Source organism: Dendrobates tinctorius, unplaced genomic scaffold, assembly GCF_039654945.1.
Source record: "Dendrobates tinctorius isolate UK_male_01 unplaced genomic scaffold, ASM3965494v1 ptg000039l, whole genome shotgun sequence".
NCBI classification, from domain to species: domain Eukaryota; kingdom Metazoa; phylum Chordata; class Amphibia; order Anura; family Dendrobatidae; genus Dendrobates; species Dendrobates tinctorius.
Genome location: NW_027361707.1, coordinates 19,285,122 through 19,310,930, shown reverse-complemented (window position 1 = coordinate 19,310,930; position 25,809 = coordinate 19,285,122). Strand labels below are relative to the sequence as shown.

The window sequence follows — 25,809 nt, the reverse complement described above, 5'->3', positions numbered from 1 at the left end:
CAGTGCTGTGGAGTCATAGATGAGATGAATCTGTGCTGCACTTTATGCACATGCTCAGTAGTGACCAGTGCTGTGGGGTCATAGATGAGATGAATCTGTGCTGGACTAACTTTATGTGCATGCTCAGTGACCAGTGCTGTGGAGTCGTAGATGAGATGAATCTGTGCTGCACTTTATGTACATGATCAGTAGTGATCAGTGCTGTGGAATCGGAGTCAGGGAAATTGAGATTTGGCTTACAGACTCCACAGCCCTGCTGCTATGTATAGCAGTAAACACCACGAGCCGGCGTTCACATGAGTATTGTATTGACAGGTACAGGGGTCTTCAGCAGACCCTTGGCTGTTCTGACAAGCCATCGGGGCCTGGCGATCACGTGACAAGGGCACTTGTGGGCGCGATGAATGACATCTGTCCGACATGTTAAGTGACAGTGGGACTTAAATGGTCAACAGCAGCAGGCGCAGCTGTTAAAAGCATATGATGGCTGATGAAATCAGTCATGTGCAGGGAAAGATGTGAGCTCCGTGTGCAGCTTTTAGGTGCCCGTTAAAAAAAAAAAGTCCATAATGCACGGACTGGTCGCATGCCTACCAGAGGTAGAAAAGAGTTATGTAGATATCCAGTCTTGGGATGTTCATTCTACTTCAAAACATTAGTGACCGCACTGAGAAGCCCATTGCCATCCCCACTTTATGGTAAAACTTCACCGATACTTTTCTACCCAGTCTCCGTCACGTCTAGCTAGTATACAATATGTAACTTAAAAATCATGTACCTACCTCACCCACCTCTTCTTCCAATGCAAGAGTGCCTCTAGTATTAAGGCTTTCCTTAACATCCGCTTTGCTTTTCAACTCCACAATCTTGCAACTTTCTTTGGAGTTCGCCATCACATCACTTTCACACGACTCGATAATCCTGAAGTCCAAGTTATCCTGGTCCTCCTCAGGCAATACAGCACAGGCTTCCTCTTGACCATCCAAAGAAGTTTGCGCACTTTTTTCCATGCCCGACTTTTGTAGCCTTGGGAGAAACTTTCCAGATTCTAGCTCAGACTTTCCGTAAAAATTACTTTCCTTCTCCGCATCTTCCTCAAGAGGTTTGAGATCGTCCTGTGGATCTTCAAAGACCTCGCCCTCGGAAAGCGTAGGTGCCACCACCTCATCTTTCTCAGATTCAAAGTCGGACTCGCTCCCGACACCCGGAGACAGCTCGGAAGCAGAAATTGGGCGGAAGTGAGTACGCGGAGAAATTCTTATGGATCTATACTGAGTCCTATCCACACCACAAATCCTCGGGTGGCCAATGTCGCCCTCCGGATCAGAGCACAGCGCTTTTGTTTTAGAAGTAGGACTACTGCTGACAATATTACCAGGTTCGAAGGAGCACTCGACATGAAGGACTTGAGAAAATCTACTGTTCAAATCAAAAGACGAGAATGAGTATCCCATGCCTGGCTCCTCCATCTGAAAATCACCACATGTGCTGAGAAGATTCTCGTGCAATATAAAAGAAAAACCCTTGCTTGAGCCTTTATCTCCATTTTGCTCATTTTCTTCAAAAGAAACAAATGGTCTCCATAGCTGGCGATGCCCAGGAGCAATGCTATTCCCTGGGGTCATGAACACATCAGTACCGGCTATTGTAACAACATCCGAGGCAGCGCAGTCCAGTAAGCTCGCCGCTTTAGCTGGACCCTGCGGCACCACAGCCCACTCATCCTCGCCGTTAAAGCTTCCAAACTCCCCGTAAACTCCTCCAAGAATGAACGAATTCTCTTTCGCGTGGTTAATATCCCAGGGTTTTGAGGGAGTCATATAATCTCCACTGTCGATCTTCGATGAGTCGCAAGTGAGAAATGCTCGCTTTTCTGAAGGGTGCCTTTGACTTTCCCAAAGATGGTATTCGGATCTCTGAACAGCCTTTCTGGGCTCTTCAAAGTTTGCTTCCTCTGCCTCATTTGCATTGTGACAATTAAATGAGTTTACATCGAGAGGAAAGAGCGGATCTTCTTCAACATTTGTCCACAAATCTTTGAAGTCTCCTGAGCTGTATCCAGGATGACGAATGCCGCTTTCGGGATCAATCTCTGTAGTGTCAGCTATTTCTTCGTTTTCTTGTTCTAGCAGAATGCCGCAAAGTGACTCTAACTTGGATTTCTTGCCCGATACTGGCACAGGATCATCTCCTAAAGTCCTGCATGAACTTTGCGCGTTTACACCGGGGATGTCATTTTGGAAACTTAAAGTAACTGTGGGGATAATGTAAGTGGTATCTTCTGCGTTCAACTGAGCGTAATCTTCTAGGTAACTGTTGAGAGCCTCCGTGTCGGAGCGGGTACCCTCCGAATGCGACCATGGACTGCACGTTCTTGTAGAAATGTTCGAACACTGTTCGTTATCATCGAAGGCACTATTTTTGGTCCATATGAGTAATCGCGACTGAGTTTTCCCAAATCCGTTCATGCTGGAAGACGACTCCGCTTTACCTCTCTCATTGAACACCCTCTCGCTGGGCATGGAGAATACAGAATTACTGCATTGCACTTCAAACACTGAAAAATAAGAGTTATTTCCATCAAAAAATAAATCTTGATTGCCTGCCTGCATGTGTGTATGGAGCTTTGTGCTGTCGTAAAAAGGGGAGAACGTACTTGGGGAGTCCCCACCCAAACTCTCCCCGTCCGCATCAGCTGAACTTGAAGGTGAACAGGACTCCCAAAATTGAGCTAGTCTACTATGATCTTGCAAGAAAAAGCCTTCAGCACCAACAGAACTTGTTGACTCTGTCCATATTGCACTCTCCCCTTGCGTCTCCTTGCCGTCTAACACTTTGCAAGATTCAGCCTCAAGATCGCTTTTTAGGTTGCTTTTTTGCCGAATCATATTCAAGATTCGGCTTTCTCCTTTTGTTTTCTCTGAGGCACCTGGATCCAACATGGATTGATCAATTTCCACTTCATAGAAGTGTGTGAGTTCTGCAGGATGAACATCATCCAAATAATTGTCCTCCAGGAGAGAACAGTTTGAGGTCCCTGTGTGATCACTCGTCTTGGTTACGATGGCAGGCATTTCTACAAAGTGGCCCTCGATGAAGGTACCCGCTGCGAGGTATGTTTCATGGATATTGTGGTTTAGATGAAGGTCTTTAACAAACTCCGACAACTCCTCTATCTCTTCTGAGGCGTCATACCAACCACGGTTTTTTCGGTACGTCGTTTCCAATTTACTTTTACTGTTGAGAGGAATGAAGTACTCAGTTATGGGCTCCGTGTACCACAAGGGCTCCTCTCGAAATGCAGTTTTATTTCTCCTCTCTTTAAAGACATCACTTCCTTCATTATCCATTTCTTTATATGCGTACTCTCTTCCTTGACGTTTTACTTTCTTACTGAGTGGCTTCACAGGCACCGCTCCGCTTCCCGCTGACACGTTTTTTCTCTCGCTATTTTTTGATGGCACCTTTGGACCAGTTTTCCCCTTTTTGTTCCGGACCTCCCTAACTTTATGTCTTACTTTGATTAATCTAGTTTTCGTTTCGCCACGATTACCGCTTGAACTTGATCCTGCTTCGCTTGAGCCGGATGACCAGGATCGAGGGCGGTTCTTTCCGTTTGACTTATGCCTCACAATTTTTGCCATGTTTGTTTTCTCGTCGGCTGCGCCATTGCTAAACTTGTTCTCTTTCTCGTTCTTGCCTTTTCTCTGTTGGTTCCTTCCCTGTACAGTGTTAGAAGCTACGTTGTTGTTCTTCTGGGTCATTACCGCTTCACTTTCGCTGTGGCAATTCTTTGGTGATGGAGTTTCGGTGCTTGTTTGTGGGGCCGTGGAAGAAGAGGAAGAGCTAGAATAAGAGCAGATTTTTGCCTTGTTCCATACTGTCATTATTTCTTGCAGGCAGATTGGCTTTTCTGAAAGAGGTGGAAAAGCTTCATAGTACCTAATGGGAACATAAAACAGACAAGATTCAGGGACTTCACTGCAAGAACATATTGATAGGTTATAGGCTTCTAGGGATATCGGCCTTAGTGTGTCCGAGCTGGCGTCACCCAGAAATAAGTGCGAGTGAGGAGTCTGCAGAACGTGTTCGAGCATTTGTTTTTTCCCAAAATCTGTCTCGTCTAGACCCAAATAGGGCTATGTTCACAAGCTGCGTTTTTTACGTGTTTTTTTTTGTACGCAGGCAAAACCTGCTGTTTGGGCAGTAAGAAACTTGCTTCAAAAAATAAAAAAAAAAAAAAAATAAAAAAAAGGTTTGCTTAGTTTATGGAATTTCTTTCTGGCATATTTCTTGTGCATGCTCATAAAGTTGGGTGAAAAAAAAATATATAATTTCTTTTTTAAATATACCATATCTACTCGCATATAAGCCAAGATTTTCAGCCCTTTTTTGGGCTGAAAGTCCCCCTCTTGGCTTATACGCGAGTCATATACCAGGGGTCGGCGGGGGGTGTCAGATCATACTGACCCCCGGCGCGGTCTCTGCAGTCCCACTGTCTTAGGCACCCTCCTTCAGCGGTCAAGTGGTACTGCTCAAAGTTATGAATATGCACATATTCATGACTAATGTGCAGTACCATGTGACCGCTGAAGGAAGGAGCCCGAGACCGAGAGAAGCGGGGCTGCAGAGACCGCGCCAGGATGGGGTAAGTATATGCAATATTCACCTGTCCCCAGTCCACCGCTGCAGCCACTCTGTCCTCCGCATCCTCTGGCTGTGATGTTCAGGTCAGAGGTGCGGTGACGTAGTCAGTGCGCGCCGAGCCCTCTGCTGTCTGAACGTCACTGACAGAGGGACCACCCAGAAGACAGAGCGGGCGCATTGATGGACTGGAGACAGGTGAATATCGCCAGCGTGGGGGGGTCCTGAGCCAGCGGTGACACCGGGACCTGTCCTCCACAGCGTGCCTTTGTCCCCGCCTGCTTAGGACACCAGCACCTGGCTCCCAGCAATGAGAGGAGAGTCTTTTTTTTTTTAATTTGCAGCAGCAGCATATGGGCATAATCCATGGAGCATTTTATGGGGCAGCATGTGGGGCGTATCGTATTATTCTATGGAGTATCTTATGGGGCTTTCATGAACTGTATGGAGCATTATATGGGGCTCCTGATTCAATATGGATATTCAAAAACATTTAGGCCACATACGCAGAAAATTCCTGACTGAAAATTGGACTCTTCCCCAGAAAACGCGCGTTTTTTCTGCACGTTTTTCATGTGTTTTTTTTCCAGAGCATCCCCAGCCTTACAGAATATAGTTAGAAATGCAGATTTTTCCGTGAAATTAATGAGCATGCTGCGTTTTTTACCGCGATGTGTTTTCGCGGAAAAAACGCATCAATATGCACAAAGTGCAGAATTCATTAAAATGAATGGGATGCTTCTTGTAAGCTTTTTTGCCGGTAAAAACGCGAAAAAATGCTTACGTGTGCACACACCCTTAAACTACTGATGTCTCAATTAATTTTACTCTTACTGGTTTCTACTTTTATTTTTGAAAATTACCAGTAGCTGCTGCATTTTCCACCCTAGGCTTATACGTGAGTCAATAAGTTTTCCCAGGTTTTTGTGGCAAAATTAGGGGGGGTTGGCTTATACTCGGGCCGGCTTATACACGAGTATATATGGTATATTTGAAAGCTATGGGTGATGCAAAAAAAGTGCAGGTATGAGTTTTAGGTGCCAAAACCTGATATCTTATTCTAATTCATCAGGTTTTGGCACCAAAACCTAATATGAGTCTTTTCCCATAGCTGTCAATGGGTGAAAGAAGAAACATGCTCCATTCCGCAAGACCCAAGGTTTTGCAAAAATTACAGAAGACAAAGAGAAAAAGAAAAAAAAGCAGCACAACGTGTGAACATAGCTTCCTGATCGGTTGGGGTCTAACCAATGGACTAGCAAAGATTGGCAGTGAAGGGAATTTTTTTTTCATCCTAGTTACAAAATATAGCGGAAGGTCATCCTGGTTGCTTCACAGCGTTGGGGTTCTGGGTTTGAACACCACCAAGACCATCTGCAAGTAGTTTTTATTTTGTGTTTGATGTGTTGTAGGAAGTCACATAATGGAGAACTTAGACTGTGAGCTCCAGTGGTAAAGTGATGAGGTCTGTAAATACCTGTGGCACTATAGGAAAATAAATGGCGCTATACAAGATACATTCCTGACCACCACTACATTTGTTCACATTGGAAATGGGAGTGATGGTGGAGCATGAGCACTGCAGCTCCAATTTAACACTGATAAAAGCGCCCCATTCTGCAGGCCCTAGCAGATACACTCCCCCACCAATCAGAAAACTATTATTTCATTCGGTGGATAGGTGAAAGCTGGATAATCTCTTGCCATGCAAGTATTGCCGAGTGGCCGATTTACATCAAGCACTAGTGAGATGAGCGAGATAGGTGATTTCAGCTATACAGGACAGATGCACAGATCCTTGTAGGTAAGAGCCAGAATAACTCGCTACCAATACACCTTCACCATTTCATCTGACACAAATTTGGTCAGAGACTTTAACATGTGCTTCATTATATGAGGGCTTGTGAGCAACAAAGAATCACTTACATTTCTGCCTGATCCTTTCTTGCTGGAGATGAAGTGGCTTCTGGTGACAGCGATCCATCCACTTTATCATTCTCTTCTAAGGAAAAAAAAAATAAAGTGTATGAATACCACTTCATTAGGAAGGGGAAACCTAGTAATGTGGCTATGCAACCCTAGAAGAAGATCAATGCTACGTCAACTTACAGATGGGTGGAAACCATTATAACATTTCATCTTCAGTCAGATTTTATGAGGCATTGCCTACATGTACATATCAATTCTATGACCGGCTTCTGAAGCCTCCATTAAAATTGCAATTTTACAGAAGTTTGTAAACCCAACGCTATCCAATAACAACCGCGTACACATGGCACAGATTTGTGATTGGGAAAACTATCAGTTTCTGTTTTTCTTTCATATGCAGGTGACTTGAAATGACAATTTAGTAAGTCAGACAATTCAATACAACATGGCCAGTCTGGATTTTGCACCGGAGGACATCACTACTATATCAGACCAGCGCAAAGTGTTTGATGCTGATCACAAGCTGTCAGAGGAGTACAACATGCCAGCTTAATCAAGACGGTCAAAATAGAGATTCCTTTGTGGTTGTCCCAAGTTTTCACAATTTATATTATGTACTTTTAGCTTGTTAAGTTACACAGCATGTCAGGATGGAGAAGGGGAGAGGCTTACCTTTACTTGTGGTCAGCTGGTCACCTTGGCTACTCTGGAGATCTTTCAGCTTGGAGCAGAGCTCTTCCACTAAAGTTTCAATTCCAGAGCTCTTTTAGAAAGAAAAAAAAAAAAAAAAAAAAATTAGGATCAGTACTGGCAATGAGCAAGCCATATATCCCCACAGTTCCCAAGAGAAAGGTTAAGAATACTGGTGCATAAATGGGGAAGATGGCGATTGTTGACCATAGTGGGTTTCCATGAACGGACTGCCAAAAATCTGGAATGTCATGTATCACTTTGTATATTTAAGAAAACTAAATTTTAAGATTTAAATCATTCTGCCTTCATTATATATACACACTATAGAGAAATAAATAAGCACACGGTGGCCCTATTACACAGCATACACAGGCACCAATATACATACACTAGCTATTGAACACGTCCTACAATTTTATTGGTACATTTATTCAGGGTCTTCAATAAAATGGTGCCGATATCATGGTAGGCGCACACGCTGACTCCAGCGTCATTATACTGAGTGTACTACGTCAACAGAGCAGTGTGCGTGCACAAGTGATGGGGATAGTGGCATTGGCCAGCGTGTGCACGCTGCCATATTGAAGTCCTTCAATAAAATTGTGCTGCGTTAGCAAGTGTGACCACCACAATATCCAACACTTTTTTTCAAAATACACTGAACTCACAGTGCCGTAGTGCGGTATGTGCACATGCCAACTCAGGCGCCACACTGCGCAGTCAACATAGTGCTCACGCGCCAACTATAGGGATAAAAGCGACAGGTGTGTGCGAGCACTGCTATGTTGACATAGCAGTACAATTCTCCAATTCGCATGCAATGAAAAAAAAATAAATAAAATTTTATATGAAAGCATCCCGGCTTCGGACACAAACGCATCCACCGCTATTGTACAAGCTACAGACCAGTACTTGGATCCCGTAGTGTTATACTGCAGGATAGGGTCATACATGGAAGCAACCCAAGCCTCCGGGGTCATACTATGCACATGGTTTTGTTTGCACTGTTCCTATGGCGATTCATAAAGCTGCATAGACGCCGCATACACAAAATGTTTGGATATCTTTAAATCACGGTAGCAACAAAATAAAGATTGGAGAATATACCACAAATCTTGACTACTAAAGGGAAAAAAAAAAAAAAAAGCCAAATTTTCATCCCAACACCCCCCAATGTTCTAGATGCATATGTGGCTGGGAAAAAAAAATACATCAGTTTCCAGACATATGCATAGAGGGATGTGCAAGTCAGAAAAAACACAATACACGTTTTCCAATAGCTGAAGACATTTCCCTAAACAGGCGAGGACTGCCCAGCGACAGACTACTGTCCCCTGATAAGTGCTCCATCTGAACCCATCCTGCCGTCACGGCTCTGCGGCTCAGTAAGACGCTATTAGGCTTTGCATGAACTCTGCGGACGTCTGGATGCTGCAGTTGAGGAGATGGCGTGGTAATATGCTGCCAAGACTAGTCAATACCTCTGCTCAATATACATTCTCTTTTATCCGCCATGACAATATACTTGTGCTGACTCACAACCGCATCCGGACATCATAAAACCTACAGACCGTGAGCAGTGAATGCTTGCTGGATGACTAGGCAGATTCTCCCATAAAGCACACCCTGACAGGTTTTCTACAGTCCCTGTGACGACAACTGCATTAGCTGCACAGGTAAACCCAATCCCCTGCCCAAAATATACTATAGGTTTCCGCGCCTTCACCTTGCCATGACTCAAGGAGTGTAGTTTCGGAAGCAAACACTTAGTATCTGGATCAGGGCAGTCATCCAGCAGCTGACATTCTGCATGCTGTTGTGCCGAGCGGTACATAGCCGGCAAAGCAATGGGAGGGGGAGGATGGAGGCCGATAGTGCAGTGTACCAGCCCCCAAATCATCCCCATAGCATAATTGGGCCGTGCTCACGGACACCACGAGCCAACAAAGTTTTCCTTAGGTCAGGGATCTCACACGGACATTGTACAGCTGTCACAAAGAGGAGAGGGGCCTCCCTATTACCAGCAGGAGGGAAGGGATGGAAAGAAAAAACCTGACAGATCAGCTTCTCAGCCTGGCTTCAGGATAAGCCAGGAAAGTCCAGCACAAAACTATAAATACGGCGAGGCCCAGGGAAACAGGGCAGAGTGCGCAGACACCACCTGTAATGGCAGCTACTGCCAAACGCCTGTCCCTAAAGACCTTCTGTCAGAGAAGCATCCAGTGTACGGTTACATGTGTATGGTGGGGGACAGCACCGCTACGATCTGCAGACCGACAAACAATCAGCTGCGAAAAGCTCTGGAAGTAAAGTTAGCCAAGACCACATATCAGAGGGAAAGAAGCATCCTGCCTATTAGAGAACCAAAAGAGTGGTCTGCTGGAAATCCAGGAGATGACCCTCCATAAGTGGAGCGTGGCAGCGATTGTCAGTGATCACAGGTGCTCGGCCGACTGTTCCCCCATACATAGGGAGTCAGGGGAGATGGCGGTGTCATGTTATGTGTATGGGTGGGCTTTAATCTCCAGATCCTCTGCGTGTGGCCAGCATGTACATGGCAACATCCAAGGTCAAGTAGTAAATGCCTAGAAAAACATGCTCTATATTACATAAAGTGTGCGCACGTTTCAGGCTCTATCCATACTCTAATTATGGGCACAAATACGTCATGAATAGGTGACCATTTCCTTGGCAAAAATAAATAAAATCAGCCGTTAGATGATCCAGAGAATTGGCCTCTGCTCACAACATAAAACCTATTATGGCTTCTAATTACAGCAACGCCACAAGAACTGACAGATCCAAACAGTTTTGATGGACCTAGCATGTCACAAGGTACTTTGTCTAACTAAGGCTGGCTGGCATATGTAGTTCCACAATGGGCTGGATAGAAATGCTGTCCATGTCATCGCTGCTATAGAAAAATGCAGTCAAGCTTTCTAGCAATGAGCATGCTCATTATCACTTGATAAGGCGTAGATGAGAGGAGCGGAGCAGGCAGCGCTGGTGCAGGCACACCAAGGCGCTGCGGATTGCCTTTTCCAGGAATGTGGGCTGTCAGAGTGAAGGATTAAGCAGCTGTTGTGTGGAGTCAGCCGCCCGGCCACGTGAGCCCAGGCACAGGGCCGTTCACCCAACACAATCATTTCACCATGTACATTTACACTTTAAAATTCTACAAAAACGCATGGAAGGTCCCAGCACGTGGTAACTATGCAGCTGGTCAGTGGGAGCTACCGAGCACAAGTGATACCTGCACATTAGGTAGATAGTCTGAAAGGGAATCACAAAGCAGCAGGGGGCGCCACAACAGCAATATCACGTTACAGAACATTCCAGCCAGTTAGGGAGCAGGAGCTCATTTTTTTTTTTTTTTCAATTATACAAAATTTTTACATAAAGAAAACCAGAGGCCTTGAACACAAGTGTCTGCTTGTCTCCCAATTCTCCCCAAAGACAAGGATGTAAAATGTTGGACTTCAGTATGTGACAGTCTCATTTTCAGATGACATAACACCGCGTGTCTTGCAGCATACACCCCCTCTCCCCAACGCAACACCGAGCATATATGTATATAAGGCAAGGGTTGCCGCCCAAACAAGCATTCGGCCAAAACTTGTTAAAAGTGCACTGGCAGTGTAAGAGGGACCCTTCTGTCCAACACAAACGTCAACATGTGATGGGTTATAAGGAGTAAGGTTACCTTGTTTAGAACCAATATACCATTTTGGAGTCCTTCAGTCATTATCCTTACCAATGATCAGCACTTGCCATTTGGATACCCGATAAAATGACCATTGCATGGTTGAGGGGCTGTAAATCTGCAGGTTGGTGTAAAAGAAGGGCACAAGCAAACAGAGGTCCTTAAGGCCCCCCACCCTGAACAAGGGGGGGGGGGGCTTCATCAGAGAGCGAGAAAGTCTCATCTCCAAACTATCTAGCCCCCTCTGTATGCATAGCGGCCCATTGGGTCAACCGAGGTGAGCTACCAAACTTGACACCGTGACTCTTATTCAGAGAATCATTACGGTCACCGACCATGCCAAAAATAAAAATGGAAGTCCTAATGATACAGCCAAGAATTAGTCAAATTCATCAGAACATTAAAGTCCTTCACCATAAGAATATTTTCCCTTACGACCCAGATCATTCAATATCTCATCGTGGTCTAAATTAATTATGAACTATTGTTTAATTTTATGCAGAAATTCAGTGTATAAATCAAAGAATAAAATCAGTATAGAACACATGGCACCGCCATAAACCCAAGTAGCCCAGATGCTAATCACTGTCTCCTGAGAAGACAACCTTCAGCACAACTTTGTGTGAGGAAGCTGCAGTAGGCTCGATGCCAGAAGGTCGGCTGCAAACACATGCAAAGCACAAAACATTAACATCATGCACTTTTCTCCTCCACGGCAAAGTGTACCCACTGACTCCCAAGCTCCGGCTGGTATGGGTCCATTCTGGGGAGGACGGCGGTTGCAGAAGCCTGGAGCACGGCGTGTGCATGGATACATACAACCCACGGACTGAATCATATGACTGCTTGTGTGACTGAAGGTTTACTCTAAAAATAGCTCTCGAGGGCGAACATCCAAAGCGAAAATGACGTCCGGATAACGTTACCAGCATGTAACAGGGCAAGAAAACAAACAGGATTCTCTGTGCTCAGCCATAGAGTTTTGTGTCACCGTCCTTTACTAGTTTGCCTTGTGCCAGGAGAGACCACAGACAGACATTTAGCTACCTGTATTACTATAAAAAACTTCCTACATTAAAGCCACAGATCTCTAGCCAGAAATCACTGCAGAGGTTAAATACCCCCGGCCTGCCTGACAACTTGGGTAGGCATTATGGCTAGGTGTTTGCCAGGCTGCCACAATTTAAAGGGAATCTTTGACCTACTTTTGGCGGGCTATTTAAAGGAGGTTGGTCTGGTACGATAGGCGGCGTTTCCAATCTTTGCAGCCTCCCCATCCTTGGCCACCGTCCGCAGTTTTTCTGCAAAATACTTCCAGGGTTTAGTTAACCGGCGCATGCGCAGTCAGGCTTTTCAGCTTTGCCCGCAGTTGGGCAAAGCATACTGCGCGTGCCAAGAATGCTTAGCGCACGCGCGAAAAATGGCGGACACCTACTATTCATGAAAAAAACTGCGGACGACGGCCAAGGATGGGGAGGCGGCAAAGTTCAGAAACCCCGCCTAGCTAGCGCTAAACTAGCGCTTAGAAACCCGATGTTTACCTTGGTTACCAGCTCGCTGGTCTCCCGCCTGTCACACGCAGCGATGCGTGCTTGCCAGCGGGAGACCAACGATAAAAAAAAAATCCAGGCCATTCAAGCACAATCAGCAATACCCGGCAGGGGGGCCGGTAGCTGATAAGTGTCACACAAAGCGATCTCGCTGGTGAGACTGCTGTTGCATCACAAAACTTGTGACTCAGCAGCGATCTCGCTAGCGAGATCGCTGTGTGTGACGGGCGCTTTAGATTTGTGATGTAAACGCCGACGCTCATGAGGAATTTGGTCAGCAGGGGGTTTTCCACACCCCCATCCCAACTCTTCCCACTTTACAAAGTTGGGTGAAAATTGATCAAATTTAAAATAACCTTGCATTGTGTTTTCAATGCAACTTGCATTCAACTTTTCAACGCTTCTTGTGCCTTAATTCTGGTGTAAAAAACGGTTTTATGAATTGGACACCTTTTGGACAGACAAGACTCAAGTGCAGAGGCTTGTAAATAACCAAAGCCTATCAGCACAAACCTTGTACCAACAATCGGTGGTGGAGAAAGGGTTTGGGCTAGTTTGCAGTCACAGGACCTGAGCCTATTGCAGTCACAGAGTCCACCATGAACTCCTCTGTATCGAGGTCCTTCTAGTGTCAAATGTGAGGACATGTATCCAAAGTTTGACTGAAACTCGGTCATGCAACAGAACAATGACCCAAAGCACTTCAGAAAATGTCTAGAATAGCTAGGAGAAAAAAAAACAAAAACCCACAAACGCACACGACTCAACGTTACAGTGGCAGTCATAGTACAGACCTCAACCCATCAAATAAACACTGTGGCAGGACATTAAGAGAACTGTTCATAAACGAACCCCCACAAGCCTCAATTAACTTAATCAACAAGAGTGGGTGGGAAATTCCTCCAGAATAATGTGACAGACCAAAAGTTATTCAGAAAGCCACTAGCAATATCTTGAAGTAAGGTGATTCTACAAGCTATGGATTCATGGGGTTTACTTCACACTGCCTACTTTTTTTTTGCCTAGTTTTCAATAAATTATACAATGCAATTTGTCATGTGTTGAGATTACCCAATTTTAAGACCTGCTTCTATTATCACAAGATGAGATGCTCCACCGGACAGTGAAATAAATGCATACAGTATTTTTCGCTTTATAAGACGCACCCCCAAATTTGAAGAAAAAGAAAAAAAAATTTTATGCTAAATGGAGGTGTGTCTTATAATGCCAGTGTCAGTCTTTCAAATCATATACCGTATACGTCCCTCATCCTGGTATCTATACAACCCCCATCCTGGCACATTGCCATCCCATCCTGGATATGGCCCCCCCATGTCACTATATGCCTCCCTGCTGGTATGCACACGGCCCCCCCGTCCCTATATTCCCCCTGCTGGCACACATTGTCCCCTCCGTCCCTATATTACCCCTTGCTGTCACACATGGCCCCCCCGTCCTATATTCCCCCCTGCTGGCAAGCACATGATAAAATAAACAGCTAACTCACCTTCTGATGATTACTCCTGCTCCCAGCTCCCCCCGTGGCTTTCCTGTGTCTGCTGAGATCCTCCTCCTGCGAGGGTGCGCGCAGCAGCTGCTCATTCAGGCAGCTCATTGTAGCTACAGGACCTTCCTTGATGTGACCAATAGGACCTGCGGTCACATGACTCACAGTGCACACTGGGAGTCACGTGACAGCAGGTCCTATTGGTCACATCATGGAAGGTCCTGAAACGATGAACTGCCTGAATGAGCAGCTGCTGCGCGTGGCCTCGCAGGATGTCAGCAGACACTGGGAAGCCACGGGGGAAGCTGGGAGCCATGATCAGAAGGTGACTATAGTGACGGGGCGGGGGGAGTGCAGGCACATGTAATATGCACCGCTCCCCTGTCTACCAACTCGGCGCAGCTTCAGCACCGAGGTGATGGACAGGGGGTGCAGTGCATATTACATGAGCCTAATGAGTGGGAGCACTGACCACCTGCTGTCTCTGCAGCCAGCTCACCCTAGCCCCCTGACACCACGCCAGAACCGACCCCCCCACTCTATAGCACAGCAGCACACAGATTTGCATTATAAGAGGCACCCCCCCACAATTTCCCCAAAAATTTGGGGAAAAAAAAAAAAGTGTGTCTTGTAATCCGAAAAATATAGTATTTAGCCCGGGCGAAGTGTAATATTTCATATCTTTTTTATTTTTTTCAATTTAAGGCCCCCACTCACCCAACCAAAAAAAAAAAAAAAAAAAAAAAAAACCCCACTCCAAAAACAGTTTTAACTCCAATTGCCTCTACAGCAGGGGTCCCCAATCCGTAGCTCACGAGCCACATGTGGCTCGCCACCCCACTGCCTGTAAGACCCTCCCCACCGCTTGTAATACCCGCCCCCTGCTCCTGATGTGGCTTGCCGACGATCACAGGAAAGGGAGCCAACCTGCCGCCTGTATTACCTGCCCCACCTGCGTCAATCAGTGACTGCATTCACGTCTGCGCAGTGGAGCAAGTCACTGATCTATGGAAGTCGCACAAAGTCTCACGAGACTTCACAAATCTCGCAAGACTTTGGTTACTGCGGCTTCTATAGAGCACAGTGACCCGCACCACTGCGCAGACGTGAATGCAGTCACTGATTGATGATAAAAGGTCAGGATCATTGAAGTAAATCACTTATCTACCATAACTTTATTTAAGTGTCCGCACAAGTATTTTAAAGGGAAACTAGCCCCCCCCCCCAGGGCCTATTAAGGTAAAAGAGCCACCTTCTGCAGCATTAAGGCTGCACGCTGTGAAGGCGGCTCTTATGTTTTTCATCCCAAGTAACGCAGAAACAATGATTTATAAATTGCACGCCATACCTATTATGTCTGGGAGGTATGTTTTCTCCTCCTGACTCAAGCACCTCGCAGCCGTCCATCATCCCCCTCAGTCCCCTGGGCGCCGCCTCCTCTGTCTCCTCACGTCACCGGCGTCAATGCTGTGCAATCATTTTTCGGGCATGCGCCGTGCGTGCTGCCCTGGAACTTGCAACCACTGATGTACGGAGATCGCACCTGCGTGTAGCGGAGGCCTCAGATCCTGCCACGCAATGTGTTATAGATTCATTCACACTGCAGGGCTGGGAATATGGTGCCTGCGCAGTAAGTCTCTCTGCGGCTGTCCCTATCTCCCTTCTACGGGGCTCAATCTGTTGCCTGTCTAGTGCAGATCTCTGCACCTGTAATACGTCAGAAAGAGGCAGAGGGAGATGGGAACAGGCGCAGAGAGACTCACTGCGCAGGCGCAGATTCCCAGACCCGCAGTGTGAATACATCAAAACACACTGCGGGGTGGGATCTGTGGCCTCCGCTACACGCAGGCACGATCTCCGTACATCAGTGGATGCAAGTTCCAGGGCAGCGTGGACGGTGCATGCCCGAATAATGATTGTACAGTGCAGGCGACGTGAGTAGACAGAGGAGGCAGCGCCCAATGGCCAGAGGGGCATGATGGATGGATGTGAGGTGCTTGAGTTGGGGAGAAAACATACTTCTCTGGCTCAATACAGGTATGGCGCGAAATTTATAAATCATTATTTCTGGCGTAATAGGGATAAAAAAACATAACAGCCACCTTCACAGAATGCAACCTTAGTGCTGCTGAAGGTGGCTCTTTTACCTTAATAGGCCCCGGGGGGGGGGGGATCTGACAGATTCCCTTTAAATGAGCGACTAATTATCCTGGGGTCTGTGCACACGTTGCGGATTAGGCCGCTGATCGGCAGCAGTTCTCCATGCGGTGTACAGTACGATGTAAAGTTGTAAGCCTATGGAAAACAAAATCCCCTGTGCACATGCTGCGGAAAATTCCATGCTGAAACGCAGCGGTTTATTTTCCACAGCATGTCAATTCTTTGTGCGGATTCTGCAGCGTTTACTAGGAAATTGGCTTTGAGTATGTCTTTATCTGCAGTGTGGCTCTCGACCAACTTTCATAGTAGAATGTGGCTCTCAAAGTAAGAAAGGTTGGGGACCCCTGCTCTACAGGGACAGGAAGCAATAATGTCCCCTTCAGTCAGCTGCCCACAGCGGTCGGGAGATCAGTCCAGAAAAAAACATTCCTTTACAAATTTGTATTCCTCTATGCGAACACCATGAGTGACTGTAGGCACATTTACTCGTACAGTGGCTAGTTTCCTGTACAGGCTCTTGGAAAGCAGAGGATAGCTGAAACACACCATGGAGTCGGTAGGGAGCAGGAAAGTGACCAATGCAAGGATCGAGCAATAGCTACATTGTCACACATTTGCCATAAACTGCAATAAAAACAGCAATGGTTAAGGAGATCAAGAAGTCTACTAAACAGTGTCCACAGAGTCAATTTTACGATGAAGTAATTTACCCGACCAGTAAGTAGTGAACCTAAGTGTAATAAGCCTTAATTCCAGAGCTGCATTCACAATTTTGCTGCCAACTGAAGTTAGTTTTATCGTACTCTTAGTGTTAAAGGGTTCATCAGTGTCCAACTGCAACATCCTATACTAACGAGGAAAACCAGAGCATGGTAACTGCCGCTCAGGAGCGCAAACTGGGAAGATGGGGTTTGCTCAAGTCACCATATAAAAGGGAGCGCCGCCGGGTCACCTCTAAGACTAACAAGACTGCAGAGAGGATCAGTGTGTATATCCGGATACTGGTGGAGCGCCACGCTAATAATGTACAATAACTGAGTAGTAAGTCAGCACTTACTTCATCAGAAGCTGAAAGCAGACACTGCACTGCTGCCTGTTTCTTCATTTCTTCCATTGACAGATCTGAACTCTTTTTCTTGCCTTTCCCCCACTTCTTGCAAGCTCCCTTTTCCCAGCCCGCAAAGATGTCATTTTCCTGCAATTTAAGGGGGAAAAAGATTGTAAGTTATGATATCTCACTGTGCATCCAACACACACTTATCTAGTTACATATTTAGATTCACAAACACATAGAAAATCTCTGTTGTAAAATCCTACATGCAGCACCTATCCTTAGGACAACTGTGTGGGTGTTTTTTATTTTTTAGACGCAAAAAAAAAAAAAACTTCTATTGGACACCCCTTGAAAAAAGTCTCTTTGCGGAGTTTCCCTTTACCTGAAGCAGTTTTCTGCAGCTTTTTTTATTAGACAGTGCTTTTTCTTTTTTAGTAAATTCCATCTAAAGCCACTTGAAAAAGATATGTTTCCAAAGCACCACTCCCAACAAAAGATTAAGAAACTTCAAAGAAAGAAAATACTGAACATGTAAACAGCAAATTGGCATTAAAATAAATAGGAAGCGCATCAGGTGCTTTAACAGCAAACTCTCCATATAAAAATAAAACAAAAAAAACCTCCATAGAAAACATATGTGCGGATGTGACACCAGGTGAAGTTGATAATGTATGCAGCTGAGCAGATCCCCATTGACCTAATGGGAGTGGATCTTTACTAATGACAGGTGAAAAGTTATGAGGCTCATTTACAGGAGGCGACCGCAGTTAAGTGCAATCTAAAATTCTTTGTGCGCGGAATAGTTTTCGGCAGCACATTTCCCATTTGAACTGAATGATGTGCTGCAGAGAACTATATTTTACTGTCGGCATAAACAATCCAATCGCCCGATGAACGATCATTTTGCTTGTTCATCAGGTGACTTCCGATACGTTTACAGAAGCCGATCGTCTTAATGATCCCCTTGTCTACATAAGCCTTTAGGAAAAGCCCCACATAGAGTACTGAGTGTACTGGTAAGCAAAGACAAGAGAAACAACTCAAAGTAAATGAAATCTGCAGTTATACCTGATCTTGAAGGTCGTAATCATAGCTGTCATGCAGCAGAAGACTCAAGACATATCTAGTATATATCATGGCATCAATACCACATTTCTCCAGCTCTTGCCCCAGCCAGGTCTGAACTGGGTCTAGAGCACGAAGCATCGACATTTCAAGCACAGAAATTGGGCCAGGAAACGAGCTCAAGGTGCCTTCTGATGGTAAACCATCCACAACTGTACAGATAGGGCGCATGAATCTAGGTAGTTGGCATCCCTAGGACATGAAGCATTTTTTGGTAGGATGTTGCTTTAGAAGGTGGAAGAGATCTTCATTTTAGGAATCTGGCGAAACACTTCAATTCCAGGAAGATCATTTATCATTGCTGACATTTGGTCTTCAAAAGACTTCTTATTCTTCAGGCATTACTGAAGACATCTTACAAGGAGGATTCACATTGACAAAAGGATTACCTCTACGGCAGAACCTGGAAGACAAAAAGTGAAAATATAACTGCAGTAAACATTACTGATCTATTGGACTAGTATGTAATGTGCTTCCACAACAGAGATATCCGCAGAGGACAGATGATAAATGACTGCAGGGTCCCACCGATCACGAAAACAAGGTCGCAAGCATCCCTCTGATTCTCAGTGCAAACCCGCAAGAACGAGAACACCCAAGGCAAGCTCCAAAAGGAAGCCCATTCAATGCCTACACCATAAAACCAGGCCTTTATTTCTGGAGCCACAGAAATGGCAGGCACAAGTACATAAGCAATAAACTAGAAGATCACACAAAAACTATGACCCCTGGGCTCTAACAGGTTGTGGATTAGGACTATTGCAAGGCAGTTAAAGTCAATGGGTTGAACAGATGTGCAAAGATCTCACGAGTTTCTGATCAGGATGATACTGTGCTATAGGGAAAGCAACTCCCTCCAGCCAGGTGAGGAACGTCCCTGTTACCCAGAAACGTCTCTCCAACATCATCGTTATTATTGGTCAATGCAAAAGGGCCATAAACTGATTTCTTAACCACAGTAAAGTATTGGGAGATGCTAAAACTTACTGACCATTGGGGCAACCCTGTGGTAGAGGTGGAAAAGTAAACAGACCTCAGCCCCTTAATCCCTTGGAACTAGGAGGGATCCCAGATAACGACGTCCATCATTAAAGGGAATCTGTCGCCCCATTTTTGGCCTATAAGATGCGGCCACAGCCATCAGGGTCTTATCTACAGTATTCTGTAATGCTGTAGAAACCCCCCCCCCCCCCCCCCCCCCCCGATGTAACCTGAAAGATAAGAAAAACAAGTTAGATTATACTCACCTGGGGATCCTGTCCGGCCCGATGGGTGTCACGGTCCGGTCCAGCGCCTGCCATCTTCTAGAGACGACGTCATCCCTCTTACTTCTGCCGTGGCTCCTACGCAGGCGCACTATATCGGCCCTGTTGAGGGCAGAGTAAAGTACTGCTCTCAACAGGGCAGATAAAGTATGCCTGCGCAGGAGCCGCGACAGAAGTAAGAAAGAGGACGTCCTCGCTAGAAGATGGGAGGCGCCGGATCGCGACACCCATCGCACCCGCCCCCCGGTGAGTATAATCAAGTCATTTTTCTTATCTTTCAGGTTACATCAGGGGCTTATCTACAGCATTACAGAATACTGTAGATAAGCCCCTGATAGCGGTGGCTGCAGCTCATAGGCCGAAAATGGGGTGACAGATTCCCTTTAATGGGTTTTTCCCAATCATAATGGCTAGAATTGCTTGTAAAAACAAGCAACCTTAATATCCCTCAATTTTTGAGACAAATTTTAATAAGAGTTAAGTTGTATAGATGTTTAGGTTGCCAGCCACCTCTGCAGCTACAGGTGGCCTTTCAGCTAGGTTAGGAATGCAGTGCTTACAAGTTATTTGCTCTACTGTTGCAGGAAGTGCACTGAAGTTGGCTCCAGCCAGACTATGCCCCTGTGCTCCTCATACAGCATCAACACCAGGCACCATGCCTCTGGCTTAAGATACCACTCAGGAGCAGAGTCCTCGGTAATGTGAATCAGTAGTATTTAGGCACCTGAACTCCCCATCATCGCCTTTCTGTGAACATAAGTGGCTGCCTACACCAGTCTCCTTGAGTGTAATCAGCATTCTAGTAGAGATAAGGATTGCATAAAAATTACTTTTCTGGAGTCATTGGGGTGTGGCCAGTCAGGTGAAAAGTCATGTCAATCATTCCCCTTAACACCCATTCTGCCTTGATTGACATCCCATCGTCAAGGTTAGATCATCGCAAGCTATTCTGGAGTCTTTTGACAGGCTGGTGGCCTCCACTGATTGTGTCAGGGCAAGTACATGCAGAAGGCATGGCACATGCTTAGGATATAGATTGGCCGGTGACAATGTATGTCTGAGGGCCAATCAATAAAGAATGGTTGTTACTCAGGATTAACTATCGTGACTCCAAAAGGAAATATTTTCCATAGAGTGCAAAGTACAGCGGATAAAAGGATGACCTTCCGGATGATTTTCTCCAAGACTGGATCATCTCTGTGATGAACTTGTTGCTGTGCAGTCTCCGGCTGTAAAGCAGTGTATGTGGAGAAACAATCAGCTGGCACTATACCAGGGTATTGGCCAAGCTAAAGAAAGCTTACACGTAATTATAGATGTAAAAATAGCACAAGTAACCTGTATGTGGGTCACAATGAGATCTGCCTGCCAGAAAATAGGATCTGCACTCAGCGGCTTCCAGTTCCTTGTGAAGCTAATATATTCCATTATTAGTGAAAAGCATGTGAATACTACACACGCTTAATCAATGCCAATAGTAAGCAAATTCTACGCCACAGCATTGGAACTTGTGAATGACCTCTACTCCAAGTGGCAGGATAAATCAATATAAAAGGCTAATTAAACCCCAGAGGACTAAAAATAGACAGACCAAATCAGGAGATACATGTCTAAATATTTTTGTTTAGAAAGTAACAATAAACCTTTCAATTACTAACAAGTTTTCCCATTTTTTTTTTGCCACAAGAATGGAAACTCATTAGCAGGTACAAGGAAAAAAATAAATAAATAAATAAAAATCGATGTAGCAGATGTCTTGCAGTGACTTGTGTCAGCCTGTAGGAGGAGCTACATGTTATCATCAGAGGTAACATAGCAACCAATCCCCACAAACACATACAGCAGCTGCTACCTACTAGTATCCCCCATAGAGCAAAGTCATACACATGACTTTTTTTCAGCAATTTTAAATGCCATATTGCATAAAATTATGCATTTTCTACAAGTGTCTTGTATGGCATTTTAAAGGGTTAAATCGTTCTAACCTTCTGATCCTGTAACCATGTATCCATTTAAGTCAATCTTTTTAATTACAGCATGATATGTCAAGTACATCACAAAAGACCTAGTGTAAAAACCAGGACCTCAGGACATGCTCCCAAACCTAATCGCTACACTGGGTCCTAAAAGTGGGCATACGTATTAACCCCTTAGCGACTGGTCCAATTTTTTTTCAAATCTGACCAGTGTCCCTTTGTGTGGTACTAAGTCTGGAATGCGTCAGCAGAACCCAATGATTTTTAGTGGTTTTTTTCGTGACATGTTCTACTTTATGTTAATGGTAAATTTCTATATTTTGTGTTTGTTTATAAAAAAAACAAAAAAAAAACAAAACAGAAATTTGACAAAAATGTAAAATAAAAATAGCCATTTTCAAACGCTGAATGATTATCCCTTTATTCCAGAGAGTCACACCACACAAAAACATTAATAACAATTTCTCACATGTTGGCTTTACATCAGCGCCATTTGTAAAATGTTATTTTGTTAGCATTTTAGGAAGTTTAAAAATGTAGCAGTAATTTCAGTTTAAGGAAATTTACATAGGTCCCAAAAAAAAAAAAGCTATCAATGTTTGAAGTGACTTTGAGGGTCCCATATATTGGGAAACCCCCCCCAAAGTTACACAATTAAACAACACCCATTGACATATTGAAAACTGTCGTCATGTATTTCATTAACCCTTCAGGTGATGTTAAGAAATGAATGCAAAAATGTATTTTTACCACTTAAATGTCGCCAACTTCTGAACTGGCCGCTGTAGCTGGCAGACTCTAAGGCCGCGATTTGGCTGTGAATTGCCATGGCAAACATCAGGACCACAGAAACGTGATCTTAGGATGCCAATGGGGATAAAGAGGGAGCCCCCACACTGTTAACCATTTATATGATGTAGTCACTATTGACAGAAGCAACTAAGGGGCTATACAGATATGGCTGGTGCCAACACTGATCGTGGCTGATGCAGCACGTTGTCAGCTATAGTGTACAGTGGACAGCTGCTGGATTGTCAGCTGTATGGGGATCCTATGCTCTTACATCTCAGGTCAGTAAAAAACGTATTGGCTGTCATTAAGGGTTAAATAATTGTAGGCCAATCCAATCCCAAGAAAGGAGACTGGAGCTACAACCAATACTTATGGAACAAGTCATTCAGGAACAGTCACGGAGTGATCGTTGGGGTTCCCCACCACTAGGAGGCAGTAATTTGGAGGTTACATGATCCAGGAAGTGCAATATGGGTCAATATTTTAGAAAACAAATCAATTGAAGAGATTCTAGTCTAATCTTCCATAATCCAGGTTCTCTCTAGGTAAATTACATTAATCTGGCACCGTGTGACGCGTCTGCAGATGAAGCAGAGCTGAAATTGTAACGGCCCTCTCCAAAAGCTGCAGTTTTGCCTCCTTAGTACCGGTTATGGTGCAGATTGATCTGAAGTCCTATGTAAAACCATAACAAGTGACGTGAAAGACTCGGCTCTTTCGGGAAAATAGGTATGATGGGTTATCAGCCCCTCTCCTGTACCTCTTCCCCCAGCAGCTCACCTCACGTGAACTCAACATGCTGCAAACACAAAATGTCTGATGGCAATGCCGCCCCTCCTCCTGTACACCAGGGACTGGAGGGGGAGCAGCCAGTTGTTGGGAGGTGGCGTGTCTCCTATGATGAGATGCAGGAGGAGGTGGCGTGTCTCCTATGATGAGATGCAGGAGGAGGTGGCGTGTCTCCTATGATGAGATGCAGGAGGAGGTGGCGTGTCTCCTATGATGAGATGCAGGAGGAGGTGGCGTGTCTCCTATGATGAGATGCAGGAGGAGGTGGCGTGTCTCCTATGATGAGATGCAGGAGGAGGTGGCGTGTCTCCTATGATGAGATGCAGGAGGAGGTGGCGTGTCTCCTATGATGAGATGATGATCCCGTTCACACTGTCAGATTGCATCAGCCCCTTGTCCTTATAGGGGGGGGGGGGGTTGACACCATCAGTGAATTCATGCACAGCAGCCTCCCCCACCTCCTCCCAGCCACAAACGGTGTATTCACACCAGTGGGGGGGGGGGGGGGGGGAGGCTATGTCCTTCATTAACCCTTCAAGGGGCATGTGCACAATGAATGTAGACTCAATCAGGAGGGGGATTTAAATCTGTCTTATGCTGCCATTAACCCCTGGCTAGCTGACGCAGTCACTATGACACAAGTGGTCATATATGGCAACATCACCCCCCCCCCCCCCAGCTATGTACATGAGGACTTTATAATGATTATACTAGGGTCAGAAGGACAAATCACTGTACAATGAAGGCTTACTTTCGCTTTCTTTATCAAGATGTCTAGTGCTTGCAGTCATTGAATGGAACTAATCCTGACTACACCTATGGATCATGTGAATTTAAAGGGGGCTGGCAGTAGAGCTTTTTTTAGGGTGGGAGGTGGAGAGACAGGCACCCCAGTACTGCAGCAACCTTTCCCATGTATACAGTGAGAGCTCTCATTTACTTACAGCAGAGGATCTCTAGAATGTAATGATCAGGACCCCACTATAAGGCTGAGTGCAGACGTACTTTTTTGCCGTGCGGATTTTTCCGCGCAGAACTGAAGAAATCAGCAGGTCAAATGACCTGCATTTTTCCTGCGGATTTCTTCCTTTTTTCTTGCGGTTTTTGTGTGGTTGTCCCCCTGCGGATTTGGAGAAAGGAGCAGGTGGAAAACCGCACAAAAGTAGTGACATGCTGCAAAATTCGAACCACAAGACAACCGCGCGGAAAAATCTGAAGCGTCTGCACAGTGTTTTTTTTTTCTCTATTGACTTACATCACAATGCGGATATGCAGCGTTTCTGTGCGGTAAAATCCGCTGCAGATCCGCTGGAAATCTGCATCGTGTGCACATGGCCTAAGAGGTGCGGGGGTGGGGGGTCACTACTTCATAGCAGTGTACAGACGGATGACGCAACCAATGGCAACCAGCTTACACTGATGAGCCCATGTCACCGCTATGGGTGGGGTGAGGGGCCAGCATTTTGGACATGTGCAGGTCCCTTCATAGACCCAAGACTATGGCCCCCACCAGCCACTTCGTACCTGCAGGACCCAGGAAACCAAATTCATAAAAAAAAAAAAAAGGTCCACATGTCAGCCAGCCAGCCCCTTTAAATATCTATATAGGCCAATCATACAGTAACACTGGGCCCTCCGATCTACCGCAGGGCCCCAGCGACCTCCCCTTTAAGAGTCATGGCCGATCATTACCTAGCGCAACCGGATCGGCAAGACAGGCAACGGACGCAGCAGCGCACATGGGGCAGGTGACAGGTCACGTAGTACAGGCAGAATCATGACCGCCACAAACGGGCGGCGAGCCGGTACCGGGAGCCATGTTGTGCAGGCCCCAGAGAAAGAGGAACTAGCGACACATCCCGTGACCATGACAGACAGCAGCGGCGGCCGCTTACCTGGCAATTATGAGCCGTGGTGACACTAAGTGCCCCGTGAGGTTAATGGAGGAAGGGAAGGCAGGTGAGCCCGGTCCTCCCCGGTACAGACACCTCCACTGCTATGCAGCCGCTCCGGGAGTGACGGAGAAGAATACCACCTCCGTGGACACGCCCACTTTCGCCGCCCTGACGTCACTCGGCGTCTCACGACTCTGGGCGGCCGTTCCCGCGCTTGCGCGCTGCGAGCACAAAAGAGGCGGGAATTGGTGGCTCCTCTTATCGAACAGCTCGTGCAGTCCCTCGCAAGCCATTGTGTCTGCTCTGTGGTCAAGCAAAGGGTCAAGGACCACAAATGTCATAAAATCATCAAAAAAAAAAAAAAAACACCGAAAACGCTACGCAATGAAAAAAAATTCCACAGATAATTGGTTTTGTTGTATCCATAATAGCCAGGTCTAGAAAATCACCTCAGTTTATTGCATGAGGTAAACACACAAAATCGCCAAAATGGAAGCCAGTACGACGTGACTCCGCCATCATCTGTATGGTAGTGAATGGCTCTGTGTGGTAGGGGTGTGGGGGGTAGAGGATGTCCAAAGCCTTTTTTTTTTTTGGTGGGGGGGGGTATGAAGAAATGAAAAAAAACTAAAATTACTTGGTTAAGAGACTTAGGCTAGTTTCACACTTGCTTTTTTTTGCAGCGCGTTTTTCCCGCAAAAAAACGCATTGAAAAAACGCATACATA

At 45.6% G+C, this 25,809-nt stretch overlaps 1 protein-coding gene across 3 annotated transcripts in view; it reads right to left on the bottom strand.

The window, feature by feature from the left end:
- KIAA0232 (KIAA0232 ortholog) overlaps positions 1–25,272 on the bottom strand; it is a 40,266-nt gene extending 14,994 nt beyond the window's left edge. Inside the window, exons 1-6 of one of the 3 annotated variants that reach the window (XM_073574525.1) lie at positions 25,083–25,272; positions 18,309–18,768; positions 17,244–17,381; positions 7,246–7,336; positions 6,571–6,646; positions 792–3,942 (exon numbers count right to left, since the gene is read on the bottom strand). In XM_073574525.1, the coding sequence (XP_073430626.1) occupies positions 792–3,942; positions 6,571–6,646; positions 7,246–7,336; positions 17,244–17,381; positions 18,309–18,536 (3,684 nt within the window). In that variant the 5' untranslated portion in view covers positions 18,537–18,768; positions 25,083–25,272. Of the gene's footprint in view, positions 1–782; positions 3,943–6,570; positions 6,647–7,245; positions 7,337–17,243; positions 17,382–18,308; positions 18,769–25,082 lie in introns of all 3 variants that reach the window. The other 2 variants (XM_073574526.1, XM_073574524.1) reach the window with 2 other exon arrangements.
- Between the last annotated feature and the right edge of the window lie 537 nt (positions 25,273–25,809).